General features: G+C 39.7%; 1 protein-coding gene across 4 annotated transcripts in view; it reads right to left on the reverse strand.

Moving 5' to 3' along the window:
• Window positions 1–25,060, reverse strand: part of CDK14 (cyclin dependent kinase 14) — a 482,473-nt gene that overhangs the window by 108,892 nt on the left and 348,521 nt on the right. For all 4 annotated transcript variants that reach the window (XM_054020506.1, XM_054020507.1, XM_054020508.1 and 1 more), the window contains one exon: window positions 13,798–13,846. In XM_054020506.1, the coding sequence (XP_053876481.1) occupies window positions 13,798–13,846 (49 nt within the window). The remainder of the gene's footprint in view (window positions 1–13,797; window positions 13,847–25,060) is intronic.

Genomic DNA, 25,060 nt, shown 5'->3' on the forward strand with positions numbered 1-25,060 from the left:
AGGCTACATCATGGTACAAATAAAGGCAGGCTTATAATAACTAACACTGCAAACTGGGAAAAAGGCTTACCCAGTGGCACTATCTGCACTGCCACCATAAAGCTAGGCTGCGTGGTCCAGTGGATGGGCCACTGGACTAGGAGTGAGGAGGCATGGCTTCTACAACCGCTCTACTGCTGGCCTGCTGTGTGACTTTGAGTAGAGCCCGGCAAATCTGCAGATATCCGCTTTATATCCGGGAGCCATGTTTGCGGGTCGCAGATCTGATGCGGATACAAATTTTGTATCTGCACAGGACTCTAACTTTGGGGATGTCTCAGTCTCTCTGTGCCTTGGTCAGCCATCAGAACTCTTGGGGCAGGGACTCTCTCTCACTGTTTGCTCGCTCTGTGCCTAGCACAATGTGGCCCAAATCTCACTACTGTCATATAAATAATGGTAATACTGGTGTCTCATTCTGCATGCAGGCAGGTTGTGAGAACACTTTGGAAAACACAGGTGCAACTTAACGGCATGGTTGTAAAAAGAGCTGTGCTGCTGTGGAAGACTTCCTGTACTTGCTGGATGGCGAAAGGGCTGCCTTCCCACAATAGATGTCACTAAACAGGAAAACCATCTCCGGGTTATTGATGGTACAAATAAAAGCTTGATCCTGCTTATGGGATCACACACTCCCTGCTGCAAGTTTCCACTGATTTGCATTAAAAACTCTCAGCATTCCGCATCAGTATGCTGACAACGTGGGCCTCCTTTGTGGATCATTTTGAATTTAAACAAGTAAGGTAAGAAGTCCTTATTGGAATTCATTAAGTAGGATACTGCAGATTTCTTTGGACTGAAGTTTTCCTATAAAATTCAAAGGTCTTTGAGAGAAGTTTTGGTCTTGTCACAGGATTTTGCAAATGTGTTACACCACAGTCTTATACAGCACTTATTAAACAGCAGAGTAAACCTGAAAATTTGTCTTGATGGACATTTCTGCTCTAACTCTAGTGCTACAGAAACCCCATTTTAAATATTTTTAGCTGCATATATTTCTGATAACACAGAGATCCAGGATGTAAGAATCCTATTTCCTTTTCCAGAATATGCTGCGGGAGTTGGCAACTGTGTACTACTGTGATCAACATATTAGATAAAACAGACAGATCCCAGCAGAACCATGCCCTGTCCCAAGCAGCTGAGCATCCTGGGACCTGTTTTTCAGAACTGTTGAGCACCCACAACTCTAGCTGAAGTCCATGAGGGCTGTGGGTGCTTAGCACTTCATGGGAAAAAAATTAAACATCCTAGGCAAATGGGTTAATAATGGAAAGTGCTGACATTAACATCTGAAGTGTTGTCAACTCTCACAATTTTATCATGAGTTTAATTATATTTGGGGTGAAATCTTAGCCCCACTGAAGACAATGGGAGTTTTGCAATTTAATTCAGTGGGGGCCAGATTTTCACCTTGGATGTTTTTCTTCAAGCCCCAGCTCCTCGAATCAAGTGATTAGATGAAAATCTCAACTTTTATTTAAAAAAAAAAGTTTCTATCCCTCATGGTTGCAGAATAAAGCTTTAAAATGTGACTTGAGTTGTACCCCAGAGGCTCGAAAATATGGCAAATAACCCCCCTCCCCCAAATTATTACTTGTTAAAAATCTCATGGATGTTTAAGCCAACCTTCATGATATTTTGGGGCCTAACTCATGATTTTGGGGTGCTTGGGGCTGGCAATACTGGGGCACTCTCATGAAGTACCACCTCTAATAGAGAAAATATAGCTTTAAGGCTGTGATACAATATGACTAAAGGAGGCGATTCAAAAGGAAGACTGAAATGACAGACCCTTCTTAAGTCATATCATCATGAGAGAGAAGTTTTTACACTGATCGCCCTAGCTTTTGTCAGCTCGGGCCATGATCTCAACAATAGTTCCAGTCTGATTCTAGGTATCCAAACAAAAGTAAGCACTGGATTTGCAAGAATATTTTAAGGGTGCATTTGTCTGTTTTCATTTAAAAAGTCCAAAGTCGGATTAAGGATTCACATATCGAATCTGAAAAATTAGAAATTTTCTTTATTTTTATTTCAAACCTGCTCGCATACAACAGCAGCCATTATAAAATAAACACAGCTGGCATCTTTATTGGTTTATTCTCTGAAGGATTTAACTGGACAAACATCACAAAGACGGAGGCTGATTTCACTGAATTTATGATCAAATATTCTCCAGTGCTAGAACTCTGAAAGATCAATTATTATGAAATGTGAATAATTTAAAGGAAAGTTCTTATTTGGCACTGTTTGTAAATCAAGTCTTGTGGGAGTAAACACTGCTGAGGTACTAGCAGACAGTGGATACGTTGTACTATTTATAACTGTTTATAATAATGCAGCAGAACTTTTTGTGAATTAACATTTCTATTCACTTACTGATGATAATGCCATTTATGTATCAATGCTTTGATTGGCAACTCATTAGATAGATATTCCGCTAAAGCATTTTATTCTAAATTTAAATTAGAATTTATTGTGATCAACTTAACTGACCTAGTAACTCCTTTCAAAATTAGACAATTTTTTCCCCTACAAAGGCTTAATTTTTAAAGGAATTTTATGGGCTTTCCATTAAGAGCCAAAGTGAAGTCTATTGTTAAGACCGATACCAGGAGGGATATAATAATTTTAACACAGAATTTATGCCTTAGGATATGGAATTGACTCAATGCCTAAAAGAAAAAGGTCAGTTCCCTTTGGAAACACTTGCCTCTCTGCCCTCCAGCAATAACAGGTGCACCAATGCAACACATAGTCTCTTTATTCACAGCGTATTGCTGAAGATATATAATCTATCCTCCAGTTTTAAGGCAATGGCAAGAATAATTACCTTATGTCTGCCCATTTTGACAACCAGGTCAAGTGGACGCTGAACATACACACCTGGGTTTAGAGCAACTAATCCACCCACAGGCAACATCTCTTCTAAACTTTCAAACTATATCTTTGCACTTTCTAAGAATGATTTGTCTGAAGGCTTCATTTAATCTATTTAGCAAAACTGTTAATCTAATACATGTGTTTTAAAGTTTGAAATAGACCATAGTTTGATATTAATGCTGTGCAAAACAACAAGAACTCTTTTCTTGCTTTAAGTAGCATTAATTTATTGCCTTAAGTCCTATGCCACAGGACCCAGAGACCTAGGAAGTTGAGGCTTGAAGGAACAATAGCCAGATATGTGGAGGCAGAAGAAGAAAATCTACATTTAATTTTTTTTCTCTTTTGGTATGATTTGCAAAAGATTCTTGGAATATGATCACAAGAGCTTCTGGAATAGAGAGGCTAAATGAGGAAAAAGAGGCAGTTTAAGGGTCATTTCATTTTATTAAAACTGGCAGTTAAAAGAAGACTGAAGAACCCTGACCAAACTATCATAAAGATCAGTTATAAATATTTATCAAAGGCCAAGATGTGCTTTGATGTGGTCAAGCACCCCAAAGCCTTTGATTGTTATGGTGCCTGACACCACCTCCAAAAGCTAGCGATTGCCCACAGATCTTTGGCTGACAGAACTGCAACATCATGAGGCTTTTCAGACTGACCTCATCCTAGTTACAGAGATGATCATACTTATCTGCAAGGTTGTTTATTAGCTGACTGCACTGACACTACTCCCTTCCAAGTTGATATCCACCAGTGAGGTGATAAGTAAAGATGAGAAACAAAGAAACGTGGGAGTTGAAGAAAATTGTTCTAGAATATACTATGATGGGCAAAAGAAAATATAAATCCCATCCCAATGACATCAATAGAGGCTGCTGGATGATCAGCACTATTGAAAATCAGCCTACCCTTTTTCAGGTGGCTAATTTTTGGTAGACATTTTTGAAAATCTTGGCCTTGTTGTCCACACAAAATGAAATCAGACTCTCAATATGACAGCTTTCTAAACCACAGCCCAGCCTGTGCTCATAGGGGGACATGAATTGCTCAAACAAGTGCATCTAAATATGTCTCAGAGAGACAGAATGTTGTAGACAAAGTCATGATCTAGAAAGGAGAGATTTTAGCCAGTGCAAAAGCCATCCTGGATTTTGCCTTTTAAAAAGAGGAATTAATTAAGAATGTGAGAATAGAGTAATAGGAAAGTTTGGCGCTAGTGACAATGAACTAGAATTCATAAGGGGAAACAATTTCTTAGACAACAAAAATACTCAAATAACAAACTACCAAAAAAAAAAGCATTATTTTGGGAAATTAGTATAACACCACCGTATCAGGGGGAAGCATAGAAGAAGGTAGGAACAACTGATGTAGCTTTAAAAGAGACTCTTTACTTCTTTTCTTTACTTTTCAAATATGTTAATCTAGAGTCAATAAGAAAGTAATGAAAAACATTATTAAAGAGCATATGTATTGGAAAATTCACAATCGAAAACATAGAATAAATACTAACTAACATATCTGTGTGATATTCACATCAAGGCCTCAAGGAATTACTTAATGGATTCACCAAACTAATGCTAAGTACTTTTCAAAAGTCATGAAGGACTTGATCATAACAGGATTTTGGTAGAAAAGCAAATTCAGAGCCAATCATTTAAAAAAAAAAAAAAAGTGAGGGCAATCTTGGCAATTTTTTGCTGGCAATTCTAATTTCAAACCTTAGTAAAATAAATGGAATCGACATTAAGAGAAAAAAATTGTAAGTGGATGACAATAAATAGATGAAAAACAGAAAAGCAAAACATATTAGACAATTTGATCACTTTTTAAAATGGACTTAAATATTCATGGATCAGCATAATGTAGTAGATGTAATATATCTGGACTTTAAGCATTTGAATCAGTGTCTCACAAAACCTTGCTCTAAAGATAAATTCACATTATCTTGGATATAAGCACTGTCACATGGACTGAAAACTGGCTGACAGGCCATAAACAAAGGGTAATGATAATTGGCCATGTACAGAGTCGGAGGGGAAGCATCCAGCTGTGTGCCACAGGGATTAGTGTTAGCCCCAGTTTTATTTAACATCTTTATCCCTTAGACCAGTTCATTAATAAACAGCACATTAATTCAGTTCACAGATACTAAATTAGGAGGTGTTGCAAATACCAATGAAGACAGAGAATTAATACAAAGGGATTTATAAAAATGAAATTTATGGGAAGAAAACATTATATGGGAAGGATTCAGCATGGAAAACTGCAGACAACCACATCTATGGGTAAATAATCCCAAACCCAGATATTCAGTGGAACGGAGATACTAGGAGAGCATTAATACCCACAGAATCTAGTCCAATAACAGAGAGTGAACTGAAGAAGTGGGTTTTTTTTTTTTACCCAAGAAAGCTTATGCCCAAATAAATCTGTTAGTCTTTAAGATGCCACTGGACTCCTCGTTGTTTTTGTGGATACAGACTATCACGGCTACCCCTCTGATACTTGAACTGGATATAAGCATGCAAGGCTATAAGGCAGGGGAAAAAAGCCAGAATGGTTTTGGGTTGTACTTGCAGAGGCATCATAGATGGGACAGGTAGAAGATTGTATCAATACTATTGCATTTAAGTTATTAGTACTAGAAAATAGTTTTTAAAAAGTGGAGAAATACTTATGGTTAAATGATGTCTAAGGAGGTATACCATAGTGGTCTTCATTACCTAAAGTGTGTGAATATCGCATAGGGAAGGAATAGTCAAAGGTAGTGTAAGGGGGTATAACTAGGAATAATAAGATATAACAGAGCAAAGTGAAATTGTGGTTGAATATCAGGATATATATATATATATTCTAAGAGACCTCACTGTCAGATTGTGGAATAATCTCCCAAAAGAAGCGATAAATGTCTCATCACTTGAAACATTTAGAATTAGAACGGAGGAAACCCTCAAAATAAACTTTAAGCTTTGGCACAAGGGATAGATTATAGAATCTAAATAGGTCTTATCAATCACTTATTTCTATATAATATAATTCATAACACCACCACCAAGTATTTATACACTGCTTTCCAACTGTAGATCTCTGATGCTGCTGAGTTGGGCTGTGGATGTAATGGGTCCGATTCTCATTTGCACTCAGGCCCTTTACGCCGGCAGAATGATGTAAAAGGCACCTGACGTGGGTGCCTTTTACACTGTCAGAGCAATGTAAAGAGGCCTTAGTCTATATGAAAATAAGATCCAATCCATTAATTTATGAAAAACGTATGAAACTGAATCGACAAAAATTAGTTAAAGCCTGAACAAAAAGTATTTAATGCCAAAATAATGATATAAAAGCCCTTAGGACAAAAATGATGGAAAAAAAGGAAAAAAAAAAAAGTGATTTATGCTGTGTCAACACAAGTGCTCCTCCTAGTGTCGACAGCATTTTTCTAATGTTTCCGACATACCCTAAACATTACTACAGGTCATATAAGCATTGTGCACTGAAATGTTAACAGTAAACACCTACAGTAATGTAGCACTGTAAAGTGTGAACTTTAGTGACATCAAGCATAACAGAATTTATTTAAAAAAAATACAATTTGCCCTTTTTTGTCATACAGTAAATGATCATCATTCCTTGACTCACACAGTACTAATATCCGGTGTAGGTAATAATACACTTCCAACCACTTCACAGGTTATCGATTGTTCCTCATGGACAAGCCCTTTATCAACCAAGAAGTTAAACAGGAGAATTTAATAAATAACTTTTTACTGATTTTTGCAGAAATAAAAAAAAACATGCAAAAGAAGCAAGTCAACAAATGATATCAATAGAGTCACACGTCTCCAATAAAGAACATTTTCCAAAATCTTTTCAAGTTATTTCCCGCCATAGATACCATCATGCTTACGCCCTACTGATAGCCGACAGGACTACCTTGGTAGATCTGCAGAAGGGATATACTTATTTATATAAAGCAGTTTTTTCTTACACATATATTCCATCCCAGGAAAAGCACAATGGATCCTTAGCTCAGATTCAGCTTTAACTCACCGTCACATGGATTGAGCCAATAAATTGGTACCCAAAGAAAGAGACGTTTTACCTGTGATAACAAAATAAACTGCCTATGCTTATATGCTTGAGAGCTTGAATTAAAAAAAAGTGGTGGCTGCAGATTTTAATATGGATGAATATTGCATAATTATGGGGAAAAGCAAAAATAAAAGTCAAGAAGTAATCACATTTTGTCTTTTAAACTAAATAGCCCATTAGGGAATATGTTTTTCTAAAAAACATTTTGAACTGTAAACTGTTAACTAATCAAGTCTGAAAATCCCATATATTCAATATTTGGCTTCTGAATCTTTTTCTGGTCCCTCACCCTTGCTTCTTCAGAAGGTTTTCACTGACTAATGTTTTAAAAATGTGAGAATCTGTCCCTTGAGTCCTACCCTTAAACTTTGCCAGATATAAGTCTGGAAGACTTCAGCCCCTGCCATTATAAAAGATCTTGTTTGAAGCAGAAATGTCCAGCAGTTGACCTGTGTTGTGAGGCTAAGGTGCCATAAAGTAAATTCTATCACATTGGCGAAGTAGTTACATTAATTTTAATATGATAGGAAAGAACAGGTGTGCAGGGGACTATCTACATTTTTCCTCATCACCATAATGTGTGAGCACCTTACAGATCCTTCTTTGAAATATACACAGAGACAATTCACTCTCTCTCCTCATTACTCTGTAAGGGTTTACTGTTGTGGGAAAGCTATTGTAATCTGAAACAGTGAGTTTTATAATGTTTTCTGAAGGCACAGTGCAGACATACCTGAACTGAACAGTGCAGGACCAAAGATAAAACACAGTTCAGATCCCTCTATACTTAAAAAACAAACCATGTTTTAAATGAGTTGAGGAGACTCATCTTGTAACTGGACCCCCAGTAGAGTAACATGTGCAGTGCAGGTGGAAGTTAATATCAGATGGAACTGAAACCGATGTGAGTTGGCTGCCAGACTGCCTTAGATGCTTGAAAGCCCCAGCCAAGGAACTGCAGAGCTCAGAGTAATTTTCTAATGCCCATCTTGCATTTTAAGTACCATGTGTATGATTCCATAAGTACCATGTTCTCTATCTCTTTAATGGACACCTTAACCAAAGTACTCATTCACTGTTACTTCTTTGTTTCTCCAAAAGACCTCTCAAAAGTAAAATCGGTCTATTGTTACATCTAGCTTACGAGCTTCAGGGATCTGATTTTTCACATAATAAGCCAGTTGAGTTTATCTTCTCTGCCCTTTGAGTAGTCCAATAACTCCGATATTCTTGGCTCTGGTATGATTTTCCATTGGTTCTAGTCAATATTTTAAAATGTAAAATATTTTAAAGTTATTTATTATATATTGCTTTATTTTGTGCAGCTGTTTTCAGCTAAACTGGTTAGGTAGAGAGATATCAAGCTGTGTCAGTCATTGCTCTATCTTTTCTAGTCTGGCTTTAAGATTTGTGTCTCTTGTGGCTGGAGTAACTAATATGTGATTGATTACCATCACTCTCAGTATATTATCTATAATGTTTTCTCTTTTCTTGCCTCTGTTTTCTGTAAAAGAGCCTGCCTCACACCTGGGGATACCGTGAAAGTTTGTAAGCAGAATGCCATTCTCCTTAGTGGACTGTCCTCACTTAAATTCATTCACTGTCATTATTAGGGGTCTACTTAAATCGCCGAGAAATCACACATTTTTCATGGGTTGGTCACAGTATAAATAGCAAATTTTGTGGATGTGTTCAGACAGTATATATATATATATATATACACACAACAAGTATTGTACTGTACTACTGTTACCTCTGTAGTCACCTTGGACAAGGGAGTCTGCTAAATAAATAAAAATAAATTATAATACTTGTGAAGTTGTACAAGTTTGTTTGCACATGAGAAACTGCCAGCATTTGGTACATGCTTTTTAAAGTACTCGCTTAGTTTTGGATTATCTATTTTTTCTAATAGTATGTTGGCAGCAGTGACAGGCATCCACTAGCTCCATTGTAGCTTCTCCTTTTGCGAAATGACTTTCAGTTGTTTTAAACATCGTGGACACTGTTGCTGGTTTTTTGTTCTGACCTGTAGCCTTTGCACATGCTTTTCGTTCAATATGCAATTCGGCCTCAAAATGGTGATCGATTGTGGTTTTTTCTGAACAAATCCAGAGTCACGTTGCAAGATGAACAAAACAATTTACCACTGTCTGCAAGATTCTCCACACAATCCAAAGCTGGATTTTTTTTTTTTTGCTTCGTCAGCCATCCTTTCACTCAACCTGATGACTGTCACTCTCACTTATCATAAATGTTGACACACTCTCAATCAATGATCTACTGTAATGACTGTTGTGTTCACTTTAGTATACGTCATGCAACTTGACAGGCACTCTCAATCAACTATCCACTATGACGATTGGAGTGATAGCACATGATATCACAGCTGTTTTTGCATTGTGGTAATCACAGAAGTTTTGCAGCATATTTTATAAATAACACATTTTTATTTTGAAGGTTAATTTTGCAAACAATCCCATATTTCATGATTTCTGTGAAATTGCAGATCAAGAAGGCCCCTAATCATTGTATATTTAGATATAAGCCTTCTTAAAGACGTTTATAAACTCAGGTTTTAACTCCTGTCATCAGCAGCTCATGTATACAAACAAGAAAAGGGGTTGCATTATCCTTAGTCCTGTGCAGTCTGAAAAAGGAAAGTGGAGAGTGAGAAATCTCCTGAGCCATGCACACACTCAGGCTTTGGGGTCCTGCCACACACAGACTACGAGGAAGTGGTCGGGATGTTACCTTGAGGCTTGGGAACATGGGTTCAATTCCCTGCTCTTGGAACAGATTTCCTGCGTGATTTGATAACTGAGCTTAATCTCTCTGTGCCTCATTTCCTCATTGGTAAAATGGGAATAGCGTCACTTCTCTAGCTCACAGGGATTTTGTCAGGCTAACTATGTTAAAGACGGTGAGGGGCTCAGATAGTATAGTAATGGGGGTCATATAAATATTTATGCTAGATAAACTTGAGTGCATCTGTCTGTGTTTGCAAACCCATGGGGTGAGGAGGAAAGGAGTAAGTACTGGGGGCACCATGGTCCTATTCCTCCCTGACATTGACCAGCAGAGACAGGAGCACTCACTGCAGCTTGTGAACATAGATATTTATGGGTTGCCCAAGCTGTAGATCAAGAGCAGGGCATGCTTTTCTGTCAGTTTAAAGTAGATTTAATATTTAAAAAAATATATAGCTAAGTATTTTAAATAAATCTCCTATTATACATGCTTTAGGAGCTGCCCTAATCCCGTACAGTGGTTCCATAGTATCAGAGCCGAGAAGCTTTCAAAAATATTTCCCAGTTAGGCCCCAATCCTGCAAAGACTTGCAGTCCTAGAATTTAAGGTCCGAAGAGACCACCAGATCATCGAGTCTGACCTCCTGTATATCACAGGCCACCCACACACAACACCCATTAATTTTAAATAACATGAGTAGTTCCATTGAAATTAATGGGACTACTTACATTACTTACAGTTACGCACACGCGTAAATCTTTGCAGAATCAGGGCCTTAGACATCCTTTGACACTGATCCTCCAGAGCCATTAAGAGGTTCACAGTAACTAACTATTAACAGTATCAAAACAAATCTGTATATTCAAACTACTCTAAAAAAACCCAACAGTATAACCTTATTTTCATCTGCTCAGTTTTTAAACACTGGGAGGGTCTAATCCTCATTCTGACTAGCCTGCAAATTTGGTTTAAACAGATCAGCCCATTTTGGTATCATGAATGCAAAAAATACTGAAAAAAAGAAAACTGAATTATTTAAAAAATGCTCTCTTAGATTAGAAAACATGTTCTTCAAAATGTGTTAATAAATAAAGGCATACTTTCTAGGCTGAATCACTCGATGAGGATTTTTAATGTTAATTTTATAGCTGAATTATAAATCCTTGAGAATATTATGTCTATAATGGAAATATTGATACATCCTTAACTACAGCAGTACTATCCAGCAACACTCTAATACTGCACACTAATAGAGATTTACACTAGAAAAGGAGAAAATCCTTTACACATTTCAAATGTAAATGATACATAATTTTGAGAACAAAATATTTCCTATTATATTAGAGCCTGACATATGAAGCACTGAATTCTACTGCAAGCATTGTCATTGCTTTCAGTCTTTCAATCCCCTCATTTATGCTGAAAATTTGCAAATCCTTTATTCATGGAGCGTAGAAAACGTGTACATATTTTTGAAGAGGTTCCTTATAAATGAGGAAGCTCTGGTTTTATTTGCATCAGACTGTGATGGAATCATGTTCTGTGTGTCAATTCTCAGACCACCGTTTTATTTTAAACAAACAATATATTCGGTAACAAACAAAACCAACACACAATAAGCTTGAAGAAAATATGTTGCTCACACAGTGTCATGTTTTCAATTCAAATGAAATTATTATTATTTGTATCATGACAGGGTCCAAAGGCCCAAGTATTGATCAGGGCTCCATCGCGTGAGGTACTAGTAAAACAGGCAAGAAGACAAGAGTCCTGCCCCAAAAAACATGCAAGCAAGTTTGTTTTATATATACCCATACTGTGACAAAGTTCCTCCTCTACCTTGGTGGGTCCTGCGCTTATTGGTGGATTTGCTCGCTTCACAGATTCACCCTGTGGGTTAGGAAACAGTCCAGAGACCTTCCCCTCTGGTAGAAGCTACAGTCCAGGTCAATTCCTCCTGTGTTTGATCAGGAGTTGGGAGGTTTGGGGGGAACCTGGGCCCGCCCTCTACTCCGAGTTCCAGCCCAGGGCCCTGTATACTGCAGCTGTCTAGAGTGCCTCCTGGTACAGTTGCACGACAGCTACAACTCCCTGGGCTACTTCCCCATGGCCTCCTCCCAACACCTTCTTTGTCCTCACCACCGGACCTTCCTCCTGATGTCTGATAATGCTGGTACTTCTCAGTCCTCCAGCAGTACGCCTACTCACTCTCAGCTTCTTGCACACCTCTTGCTCCCAGTTCCTCGCACACACTCCCTCTCCTCTGGCTCCCCCTGGCTTGACAGAGTGAGCCCTTTTATAGCATCAGAGGGGCCTTAATTAGAGTCAGGTGCTTAACTGCCTCACCTGACTCTTAGCAGGTTAATTGGAGTCAGGTGGTCTATTAGCCTGGAGCAGCCCCTGCTCTGGTCACTCAGGGAACAGAAAACTGCTTATCCAGTGGCCAGTATATCTCCCCCCTTCTACTACTCTGCTCTTCCCAACTGGTCTGAATCTATCACAATACATTCATCCCAGAGTGGGGCTACTACTCTGGGAGTACAACAGTGCTATTGCTGTCTGTCTGATACATAGCTACCAACAGTCCCAAAACATGAATTGAGACAGTAGTTACCTGGGAAAGCCTAGGTTTACCCCAGCCAGTGGATGTGATCTTTCTGTGGGCTAAATCATGGCATTACCTCAAACCCCAAGCAAGGGGTGGCACATGTTGTCTCGCACACTGGGGGGTAGGAGAGGGAAGGAGACACAATATCATAGAAATGTAGGAGTGGAAGGGACCTTGATAGGTCATCTAGTCCAGTCTCCTTCATTGAGGCAGGACTAAGGATTATCTACCATTCCTGACAGGTGTTTGTCTAACCTGTTCTTAAAAACCTCCAATGAGGGAGATTCCACAACCTCCCTAGGTAATTTGTTCCAGTGCTTTACCACCCTGACAGTGAGGAACATGGCCACATTGGGTCAGACCAAAGGTCCATCTATCACAGTATGTCAGGTGCCCCAGAGGGAATGAACAGAACAGGCAATCACTAAGTGATCCATCCCTGGCTGCCCACTCCCAGGCTCTGGCAAACTGAAGCTAGGGACACCATCCCTGCCCATCTTGCTAATAGCCATTGATGGACCTATCCTCCATTCATTTTTCTAATTCTTTTTTGAACCCTGTTATAATCCTGGCCTTCACAACATCCCCTGGCAAAGAATTCCACAGGATGACTGTGCGTTGTTTGAAGAAACACTTCCTTTTGTTTGTTTTAAACCTGCTGTCCATTAATTTCATTTGGTGACCCCTAGTTCTTGTGTTATGAGAAGGAGTAAATAACACTTCTTTATTTACTTTCTCTACACCAATCATGATTTTATAGACCTTAATCATATCCCCCCTTAGTCATCTCTTTTCCAAACTAAAAAGTCCCTGTCTCATTAATCTTTCCTGTATTAATATGTCTAGTAAGGAATCTATTTGCCAAAACCATCTCCAGAATCTTTTTTGCTGTCTGTATTGTTACAGACATATTTGTTGACAGGTATTTTGAAATAAATTACCAAAATAACTGAAACTGCCGTGATTATATTGTGTTATTTTGACAAATAAAATATGCAGAATTTTAAAATAGTGCAGCAACATTTTTAATTTTTTGGTGCAGAATTCCTCCCCTGAGTAAAATATGGTCCGAAGAGCCACATAAGTATTTCTGTTACAGAAATGTACATAGCACACCCAAATGACAAAGATGAAGTCAAATTTTAATCTTTCCATTTGATTCCACACAACATTATTTGGGTTAAATGGTGTCAAATAGTATTTGAGTTGAAGCTGGGGCTTCATTTGAACACTGGTAATGTAAAGAAAGTTGAGAACTGATAAATGCAGGAGTGGGTGATTCTATGTTGCTATGTAATGACAAAGAAGCAAAAAGCATTGTAAATTAGCTATGGTAACGTCACAGCATGAGATAGACCATATGGATAGAAAGTCAAAGAATGCAGAGTAAATTAAAACAAAACAAAACTTACTTATTCCATGCTTGTCTAAGGTTTTTAGAGCTGTACTGTGTAAAGCGTTCTGTAACAAAAAGAAAGACATTCAATTATCTTGTTTAATTATATTAAAAACATGTAAAAAGCATTTTAACTAATGACGGTTATCATTTCTCCCATATGGCAAATCTGGGAAAAAGAACAAAGTGAGAAGAAGGGGAAAATAACTTTAAATAATGGACACATTATGGGACTGATTGTCATCTACACAAAAGCCACTTTACATACACTTAAAGCCATGTTATATTGCCAGAGTGGTTTTCAGTGTAAATAAGAATCAGGCCCTATTTTTCCTTTATCATAAATAACATTCTCCGTAACCTTGCTGTCATGACTCCACATTTCCCATGTAAAAAATTTGTAATAATAAGTGAAATGAGCCCAGATTCATGTTAATGTTGGGGGCAGCTGAGAGCTATGCTGGTCATATGAAAGTCCGCATGCTAAAAGATCCATAAACTTAACCAAAACTCTGCAAATATAGTGTTGGCACATTTCTTTACCCACACACACAAACTAAGTTTTAGCTGTAAATATTGCCCTGGCTAGTGCAGGGATAAGGAGCAGACCTATTGTCCTATGGTTCCTCTGCAGTAGGACATCTTCTGGCTAGGCTAGGATTTTAGGAAGAACATTGGGGCTAGGCATTGTGTTGCTCTTCTGAACAGGAGCAAAGTGTGTCCCAGTTAACAACAGACATGCTTGATAAATACCTTCAAATCACAAACTACACCACACTGTAAACATGGGATGCTGTAATAGGCCAACTCTCCTACTGCTGTGTCGTGTTAAGTAGTTTGGATAGAACTGCCCAACATTATGCGCTCAATGAGATGCTACCTAGATTTCCACTAAAACTTTAAAGACCCTTTAAAAGGGGACTTTATTTTCTGCAAGTGCTGCACATAGCACAGGACCATGAAGTTACAGCAATTTTTTTGTACTGAATCGATCACACCATCAGAAATAACAAAATGAAAGCAACCTTTGGTTTTCAGGAGCAACTTAAAATTAGTTGAATTGTTCTTTATTTGTATAAGTAACCTTGTCCCATAACTACTGGCAACTCTGACAACAATGTACATGGTGACAGACAACACAATAGGAAAATCCAACTGTCAATGACAATATTTTTCTTTAAAGTTGCAACAAAATACATGACCAGAATGAGCGGCATGTAATCAATAAAAACAGCTGGGTGGAATTAAAATGCAGCTCACCTCAGCAAAGTAACTTGGTAAAAATGGAACCATAGGATTTTTTTCAGCATAGTTAGAGCAGTGAAACACTCCTAGTTTAGATGCAGTTATACCAGTATAAAGGTGCCTTATATTGAAATAGCTTATTCTAGTTTAGGAACCAAAATAAGCTATACCAATATAATGCATCTTAATACCAGCATAACTTGTGTCTACACCAACGATTTTACTGGCATAGCTACCTTGAAAAAAAAAACAACACATCCCTAACAAACGTAGTTTTGTCAGTAGAGCTTTTTAAGGCCATGTTATAGACCAACCCAAGGATTAGAAAGTCAAGATGGCTTCTTCTAATTTGTGCATCACCAACAATAAAGATTTTGCAAGTGAATCATAGTTAATAATTCTGTAGCTGAAACATGAGCTAGAGCAGCACCTAGTTGACTGTACTACTGCAGTAGTACAGGAGTAAAATCTAGGAAAAATGTACTTTAGTCAGCAAAGAAAGGAGACTTCTAAATATTCAAAAAGCAGATCTGTTGAGCAAGGCACCCTTTTTACAGTTTCTCCACAAACTAGAAGAACTCTTAAGCTGGATCCATAAGAACCATTCATCTCTCTGTATTTATGTTATTTTGATTTATTATTTTAATATTTTTATTTGAAAATTGGAAAAAAATCAACTCTCAGATGCACAAGATAAAAAGTGATAGGATTTGAATACTCTAGTAATAAAAAAGTTTGTTCCTCTACAAATGTACCTCATAAAATAGAATTTTTTGACTGGCAAACTATTATGAAAGTCATAAAAGAGTGAAAACTTTTGTGTGATTATTCCCGGATAAAAATACCATAAAATTACTGATGATATACATGAGTGGTAGTAATATGAAACACTACAATGCTGAATGTTTTTATGCTCCTCTATTCTAATAAAAAAATTAGTAAACTACCAAGAACTTCAGTAATTACAGAATCTTCCCATTCCAATTATGGTTAAATTGAAGAAAATTCATAGCACATTATCTAAGGCACTCACTAGTTTGTAGCGTAACAGAGAGAGCAATTAATTTAAACCTGCAGGGTGATTTTTCACCTATTTCTATCCTGTTCTGGTACTGCAGTGGAGGCACACCAGCAGGGGTTAAGGAAGGAAAGAAGAATAGTAGAGAAGTGAGAAATAAGTGAGTACATAATTGTATCAGAGGGGTAGCCGTGTTAGTCTGAATCTGTAAAAAGCAACAGAGGGTCCTGTGGCACCATACAATAGCAGATGTAAAGGTAGCCATCTTACAGCAAAAAAACTTCAGGACCAGACTCCAAAGAGAAACTGCTGAGCTCCAGTTCATTTGCAAATTTGACACCATCAGATCAGGATTAAACAAAGACTGTGAATGGCTATCCAACTACAGAAGCAGTTTCTCCTCCCTTGGTGTTCACACCTCAACTGCTAGCAGAGCACCTCACCTTCCCTGATTGAACTAACCTCGTTATCTCCAGACTGATTTATACCTGCCTCTGGAGATTTCCATTACTTGCATCTGAAGAAGTGAGGTTCTTACCCACGGAAGCTTATGCTCCCAATACTTCTGTTAGTCTCAAAGGTGCCACAGGACCCTCTGTTGCTTTTTACATAATTGTACAAAGTTTCCACTTCAGTTCTCTATGCATATACTGTAATTAAATAAATAAATAAATACTCTTCTGAGGCATACAGAATAACACCACAGAAAATTCTGAATTCTCCTTTTATATAAATCTTCATTACATACTGTACAGTATGTACTAAAAATAATGTAACTAACATTACAAAGAGAGAAAAAGAATGCTAGACCTCTCAATGAAGCACACTATGCAAGTACACATCTACCCGGATATAACGTGATCCGATACAACACAAATTCGGATATAATGTGGTAAAGCAGTGCTCTGGAGGGGTGGAGCTTCGCAGTCCGGCGGATCAAAGCAAGTTCAATATAACGTGGTTTCACCTATCACGCGGTAAGATTTTTTGGCTCCCGAGGACAGCGTTATATCGGGGTAGAGGTGTACTCAGAACCATTATTACATGCCAGATAACGGAGCGGTGAAGTAGTGAGAGACAGTGTCCATAATCTGATATAAAAAAAGACATAACAGGTGTAAAAACCCAGGACTTAATTATGTGTTATGTATTAAGTGAACAGATATAATCTCAGCAATGGGAATGTGATGACAAATTAATAGAGAAAGTAGCATTATAATTTGTCTTAAACCAAGCCCATCACTTAATGGCTCATCCACTGTTGTCTTGAGATGAGATCTTGGCTCTACTGAAGTTAATGGTAATTTTCTCATTTAGCTCGATGGAGACACCAGTGGACCACCCAAACTGGGCAACATGTAGCCTTCTAGTGAGTGTGGAAAAAGGGGGAGGGTGACAAAACAGGAAAGCACTCAAAGAAATAGAAAAATATAAGATGGGTGGGGGGGGGGCAGTGCAGGAAGGAAGGGAAGGAGACAGAGAAAGGGTCAGAAAAAAATGAGAGAAAAATGGAGATGTAGCAACAACATGCTCCAGCATGGCACCTGGGAGGCTGACGAGACACCCATCCATCACGTGAGGGGGGTTCCAACACAAGAGATTGTGAATAGAGTTGGTCAGAACATTGTAATAAAATTACACCAAAATATGCAGTTTTGTAAAAGCTGGAAAGTTTAGCAGAGACGTATCTGTTTCAATGACACTTCCATCACAAAGAGAGGGAGTCACTGGTCTGGGATGTGGGAGATCCAGGCAAAAGTCCCTGCTCTGAATCAGAGTGATCTGGGATGAAGAACTTTGCTCTGAATGAAGAATGAAAAAAAAAGGCAAAACCTTGAAAATTGCTGTGAAATGGAATTGTTGCCCTTTGGTCAGTTCTAGTCGTGAACAACTGCAATGACTGTTCCCATGTTGGTGGATCCAAACTGTGTGACCCAAGCACTTGGGGATGTGTGCTACATCAAAACAGTGGATTTGGGATAGTTTGGCTTGTAAACACAAATCAAGTGTAAATAAGTTATATTAAATAATACTGAAGCCTGTGCAAAGCTGTGCACATTTTTGGACAGTCCCCTTCCCCCCAAATCTTTTTTGCGCTCTTGCACAGGTTTGTGCAAACTGAACCATGGTAATGAGTGCAGTATGAATGACTAGATAGATTAGATTAGACCGACCAGTAGCACAGTGCAGGCTTCCCTGGTACAGAATACTGATGCATATTTTATTGATCCTGCCCTTAAGGAATACTGGTGCATCTTTGTGCACTAGGATTCAATACTTGGTTTTACTTACTTAGTGTGAGCATACAACTGATACTGGGTAATAAAACAATGTTAAAAAAAATCTTCATGCTCTGTAACCAAAAGAATTCAAGTCAATAACAGAACCCATCATCAGAACTCCACATTGGCAACATTGTACTATGTGTCCAGTAATCCCACTCCATACTACCAAAAAAAAAAAAAAAATTGTAGGAATCATTAAACATTTCAGCACATCATAAAGTTAACAAAAGTGCTAACCTTAAACTAAAGAGGAAACATACTGACACTTAACCACCCTCTTACAATTAATTCTGCATCTTTAAAAGACCAAAAAAATGTAAGATGGGATTTTCAAAAAGGCCTATTGAAGCTAGATGCACAAATCCAAATGATGATTAGGCACCTAACTCCCTTAAGCTGCTTTGAAAATCCTGGCCTTAATGTCCAGAAGACCTATTTTGGTTGCACTACAAAACGATAAACCATTGTTATACCAAATGAAATGTGACAAAGAAATTGATAAATCTTGCCCTGATGTTGTTAGGAAGGAAGAGTAAAACCAAAATGACTATATTACTGAAATTCATGCTTCCTTTATATACAGCCTCCCGCTCTGTTCTAAACCTCTCCTTAAAGAAATCCTGTCTGCACCACATTTATCTGGCAAAACAATCCCTGTAGGAAGAAGGGAGAAATACTAACCCTCATCTTTGAAAAAGAAGGATTTTCAAACTCTATTACTATGCAGCATGATTATATTTCTGCTTCCCCTAATTGATATTCAAAATCCCCCAGAGTGGATCAGCCTATTAACACTCTCCCTTCCAGTCCAAGAAGCCTTACATATTACTTTATAAAATCTCTAGGTAAACAAGGAAAGATATTAAACACGGAAAGATATTTGTAAACTCTTGATATGCCTACTCTAACCAGAGCCTCATACTAATGCTCACCTCAGCCAGCTTCAAAGAGTAGCTCCAGAAAAGTAGTTTCTCCTTCCAATATTTTCTCAAATCCATAAAATCTATAACCCCTTTATCCCCACATATAAAGAGACCTTTTTAGGTTAAACCAACTTTTACTTGGTTAATAAACTAAAGAATAAATATATTAATGATGAATCTGCACTATTAAACAAACAGCCTGCCAATACTATTTATCTAGACCACTGGGTGAAATTTAAATTCCCAGATAACATTCCAGATATAAATTCCTTTCCTTCAGCAGCTTCCATTGTCTCAGTGCCATCAGTCACCAAATTCATAAATTCAAACCAGTTATTCTTAACTTTTTCCATGCTACTGCCATACTGAAAATCAACAGAAGTGTTTACATCACTTCAGTAGGACAACAATTTCACCATATGCCAGAATATTACAATATATAAAATCATTGGTGCCCCCTTTTCATAAGTTTTTTTAACTACCCCCACAATTTAGCCATAAAGAAAGATAGAAAGGTTTCCATCTCTCCAGCCCGGGAAGAGTACCCGTACTTTAGACCATACATTATTTCAGAACAGCTCCACATAAAAATCTATCCAAGTAAAAGCTGAGATGATATTTACTTCCTCTGTAAATCACTTTGAGATCTATAAGTGCAAAGCATATGAAGTAGGTATTATCTTCTCTTAAGTCTGTCTTGTGAGAACCAAATGGTTCTGGGGCTAACCACCACCTTCCCTCCTTCCATCATAAAATCCACACATTTTTTTAGGTTAGCTCATCTTTTTCTAGGTTAATAATTTAAAGAATATATAAATATAAAACAAATATCTCATCCCGACAAAATAACAAATTTAGTCAAGAATCTAAGTAGGAATGTTGGAGATGTAACATCTCTTCCTGAATTTATTTGGAGATTGTTAGAAAATAAATGTCTAATGGTGAGAGCATGTGAACTGTATAAGGCAAGGGTTCTCAACCTGTAGACCAGGAGGTCACAATTTCCCTTTTCTTGCCATATTGCTAAATGGACAGGAATCCCAGGTAGAAATGGGAGAAAGATCATCATGGGGGGGGAAGTCCCCGTATGTAAAAGGTTGAGAACTCCTGGTATGGGAAAAATGAATCAGGATGAAACTGAAAATGCATCAACATGAGCAAGCACTTGAAGAACCTGATTTATTGAGGAACGGTATAAGCCAATAGCTCATTGTTACACTATGGAGGAGAAGGGCTATGATGAAAGAAAACATAAATTTGCCACCTATAATGAGAGAGTCAGAATTTATGGGAGAAACCAAACCTCACTAGCCAAAATCCACCTACATGCTACTTCTCTCGTAGAACTATAAGGCGGACAGGACTAGACACTACTGTGAACAAATCATACTGGTGCAGTGAACAGAGGAGAGGTAAACAGAGGGAGTTTGCCTGGGAACAGTCCCAGAGGAGCTAAGGTGAGTGCTGCATTACAAGGGGGGATGGGTGGGGGCTGTGTTGTGAGCTGGTAGGGTGAATAGAGGAGTGTCTGTCTGCTGTGACCATTTGTTTGACTGGTACTAGTTGCAGGGACTGTTTGACCGTGTGATTGTTTGATTGAAAAGTGTTAATTGGGAGTGCTTTGTTCCAGGTGGGCACTGAGTGGTTGATTGGAGGGAAGGCTTTGAGCCAGGGCAACTGCTTCAAGCCAGCAGCCTTAGAAAAAAGCAGCCAATTGCGAACTGAGTGAGTGGTGATCAGAGGAGAGGCAAACAGAGGGAATCTGCCTGGGAGTTGGGGGGAGGGGAAGGATTCCCACAGAGTTTTTGCCTTTCAGGCTTCTGTGGGCAGTAAATACAACATCTGAATAGGCTCTTAGAAGGAAGACAATAGGAAAAGTGAGCGATCAGCTTTTGTGACCTGCACAGGATGTGCCATGTTTGTCTTTCTCCCAGAGGACAAAAGCAACTTTGTCTGTATGAAGTGAAAGCTGGTCTCCATATTGGAAGAGAAGGTTAAAGGACTACAGACCCAAGTATCAACCCTGCATTGACTTTCTGGATAGAAGTCAGTGTTTGGTACTGCAGGCACAGCATGCTGAAGAATCAGAGGGCAGTGAAGAACAGGGAAGAAAATTGGCAGCATGTGACTCCAGAAGACGAAAGAGGAGAACCCATGTACCCCCAATGCAGATAGAGGTAAGAAACAGTTTTCAGTCTCTCTGTACAGATACTAGGGTGGAGAATGGTTTGTAAGAGTCCTCTGAGGAAGGGAACAGAAGGCAACCCTATCGACAAGAAGGCATGGGATGCATTATCCTAGTGATGGCGGTTCCACGACCACCACTTCCAAGAGATGGGTGATAGTGGTTGGAGATTCCCTCCTAAGGGGGATGGAGTCATCCATCTGCCGTCCAGACTGGGAAACTCGAGAAGTGTGCTGCTTGCTTGGAGGAATTCAGGATGTGATGGAGTGTCCGCCGAGACTGATCAAGCCCTCAGACTACTACCCTTCCTACTTCTCCATGTGGGTGGGCACCAATGATACTGCCAAGAATGACCTTGAGCGGGTCACTGCAGACTATGTGGCTCTGGGAAGAAGGATAAAGGAATCTGAGGTGTAAGTCTTGTTTTCATCCATCCTCCCCATTGAAGGAATAGGCCCAGGTAGGGACCATTAAATTGTGGAAATATATGTGTGTTTACGCAGGTGGCATAGGAGAAAAGGCTTTGGATTCTTCGACCATGGGATGTTGTTCCAGGAAGAAGGATTGCTAGGAAGAGATGGGATCCACCTGATGAAGAGAGGTAAGAGCATCTTTGCAGACAGGCTTGCTAACCTAGTGAGAGGGCTTTAAACTAGGTTCGCCAGGGCTGGAGACCTAAGCCCTGAAGTGACTGGAGAAGTGGGATACCGGGAGGAAACACAAGGAAGAGGGTGCAACAGGGGATGCCTCCTGATTCATACTGAGAAAGTAGGGCAATCGGCTAATTATCTTAGGTGCTTGAACACAAATGCAAGAAGCCTGAGAAACAAGCAGGAAGAATTGGAAGTCCTGGCACAGTCAAGGAACTATGATGTGATTGGAATAACAGAGACTTGGTGGGGTAACTCACATGACTGGAGCACTCCCATGGATGGGTATAAACTGTTCAGGAAGGACAGGCAGGGGAGAAAAGGTGGAGGAGTTACACTGTATGTAAGAGCAGTATTATTGTTCAGAGCACCATTAAACTGGAGAAAAAGCCTGATGAAAGTCTTTGGGTTAAGTTTAAAGGCAAGAGCAACAAGGATGATGTTGTGGTGGGCATCTGCTATAGACCACCAGGCCAAGAGGATGAGGTAGACAAGGCTTTCTTTGGAACATAACAGAAGTTTCCAGATCACAGGCCCTGGTTCTCATGGGGGACTTCAATCACCCTGACATCTGCTGGGAGAGCAATACAGCAGTGCACAGACAATTCAGGAAGTTTTTGGAGAGTATTGGGGACAACTTCCTGGTGCAAGTGTTGGAGGAACCAACTAGGAGCCATACTCCTCTTGACCTGCTGCTCACAAACAGGGAGGAATTGGTAGTAGAAGTGGGTGGCAACCTGGGCAGCAGTGAGTTCAGGATCCTGACAAAAGGCAGAAAGGAAAGCAGTAGAATACAGACCCTGGACTTCAGAAAAGCAGACTTTGACTCCCTCAGGGAACTGATGGGCAGGATCCCTTGGGAGGCTAATATAAGGGGGAAAGGAGTCCAGGAGAGCTGGCTGTATTTTAAAGAAGCCTTATTGAGGGCGCAGGAACAAGCCATCCCGATGTGCAGAAAGAATAGCAAATATGGGAGGCGACCAGCTTGGCTTAACAGAGAAATTTTCAGTGAGCTTAAAAACAAAAAGGAAGCTTACAAGAAGTGGAAACTTGGACAGATGATTAGGGAGGAATATAAAAAAATATTGCTTGAGCATGCAGAGGTGTAATCAGGAAGGCCAAAGTGCAATTGGAGTTGCAGCTAGCAGGGGATGTAAAGGGTAACAAGAAGGGTTTCTACAGGTATGTTAGCAACACAGAGGTGATCAGGGAAAGTGTGAGACCCTTATTGAATGGGGGAGGTAACCTAGTGACAGATGATGTGGAAAAAGCTGAAGTACTCAATGCTTTTTTTGCCTTGGTCTTCACAGACATGGTCAACTCCCAGACTGCTGCACTGGACCGCACAGTATGGGGAGGAGGTCAGCAGCCCTCAGTGGTGAAGGAAAAGGTTAAGGACTATTTAGAAAAGCTGGATATACACAAGTCCATGGGGCCGGATGCAATGCATCCAAGGGTGCTGAGGGAGTTGGCTGATGTGATTGCAGAGTCATTGGCCATTATCTTTGAAAACTCGTGGTGATCGGGGGAGGTCCCAGACGATTGGAAAAGGGCAAATATAGTGCCCATCTTTAAAAAAAGAATCCAGGGACCTACAGACTGGTCAGCCTCACCTGGGTCCCTGGAAAAATCATGGAGCAGGTCCTCAAGGAATCCATTTTGAAACACTGGAGGAGAGGAAGGTGATCAGGAACAGTCAACATGGATTCACCAAAGGCAAGTCGTGCCTGACCAACCTGACTGCCTTCTATGATGAGATAACTGGCTCTGTGGATATGGGGAAAGCAGTGGATGTAATATACCTTGACTTTAGCAAAGCTTTTGATACGGTCTCCCACAGTATTCTTGCCAGCAAGTTAAAGAAGTATGGATTGGATGAATGGACTATAAGGTGGATAGAAAGCTGGCTAGATTGTCAGGCTCAACAGGTAGTGATCAAAGGCTCAATGTCTAGTTGGCAGCCAGTATCAAGCAGAGTGCCCCAGGGGTCTGTCCTGGGGCTGGTTTTGTTCAAAATTTTCATTAATGATCTGGATGATGGGATGGATTGCACCACCAGCAAGTTCGCGGATGACACTAAACTGGGAGGAGAGGTAGATATGCTGGAGGGTAGGGATAGGGTCCAGTGTGGCCTAGACAAATTGGAGGATTGGGCCAAAAGAAATCTGATGAGGTTCAACAAGGACAAGTGCAGAGTCCTGCACTTACGATGGAAGAATCCCATGCACTGCTACAGGCTGGGGACTGACTGGCTAAGCAGCAGTTCAGCAGAAAAGGACCTGGGGATTACAGTGGATGAGAAGCTGGATATGAGTCAACAGTGTGCTCTTGTTGTCAAGAAGGCTAATGGCATATTGGGCTGCATTAGTAGGAGCACTGCCAGTAGATAGAGGGAAGTGATTATTCCCCTCTATTCGGCACTGGTGAGGCCACATCTGGCGTATTGCATCCAGAAAGGATGTGGACAAATTGGAGACAGTCCAGTGGAGGGAAATGAAAATTATTAGGGGGCTGGGGAACATGACTTATGAAGCAAGTCTGAGGGAACTGGGCTTATTTAGTCTGCAGAAGAGAAGAGTGAGGAGGATTTGATAGCAGCCTTCAACTACCTGAAGCGGGGTTCCAAAGAGGATGGAGCTAGGCTGTTCCCAGTGGTGGCAGAAGACAGAACAAGGAGCAATGGTCTCAAGTTGTAGTGGAGGTGGTCTAGGTTGGATATTAGGAAAAACTATTTCACTAGGAGGGTGGTGAAGCACTAGAATGGGGTTACCTAAGGAGGTGGTGGAATCTCCATCTTGAGAGGTTTTTAAGGCCTGGCTTGACAAAGCCCTGGCTGGTATGATTTAGTTGGGGTTGGTCATGCTTTAAGCAGGGGTTGGACTAGATGACCTCCTCAGGTCTCTTCCAACCCTAATCTTATCCATGATTCTATGAGAAAGCATACTCTGAAGTATGCACGCTACTGCCAAGAAG

Source organism: Malaclemys terrapin, chromosome 2 (assembly GCF_027887155.1).
Source record: "Malaclemys terrapin pileata isolate rMalTer1 chromosome 2, rMalTer1.hap1, whole genome shotgun sequence".
In the NCBI taxonomy this organism is placed as follows: Eukaryota; Metazoa; Chordata; order Testudines; family Emydidae; genus Malaclemys; species Malaclemys terrapin.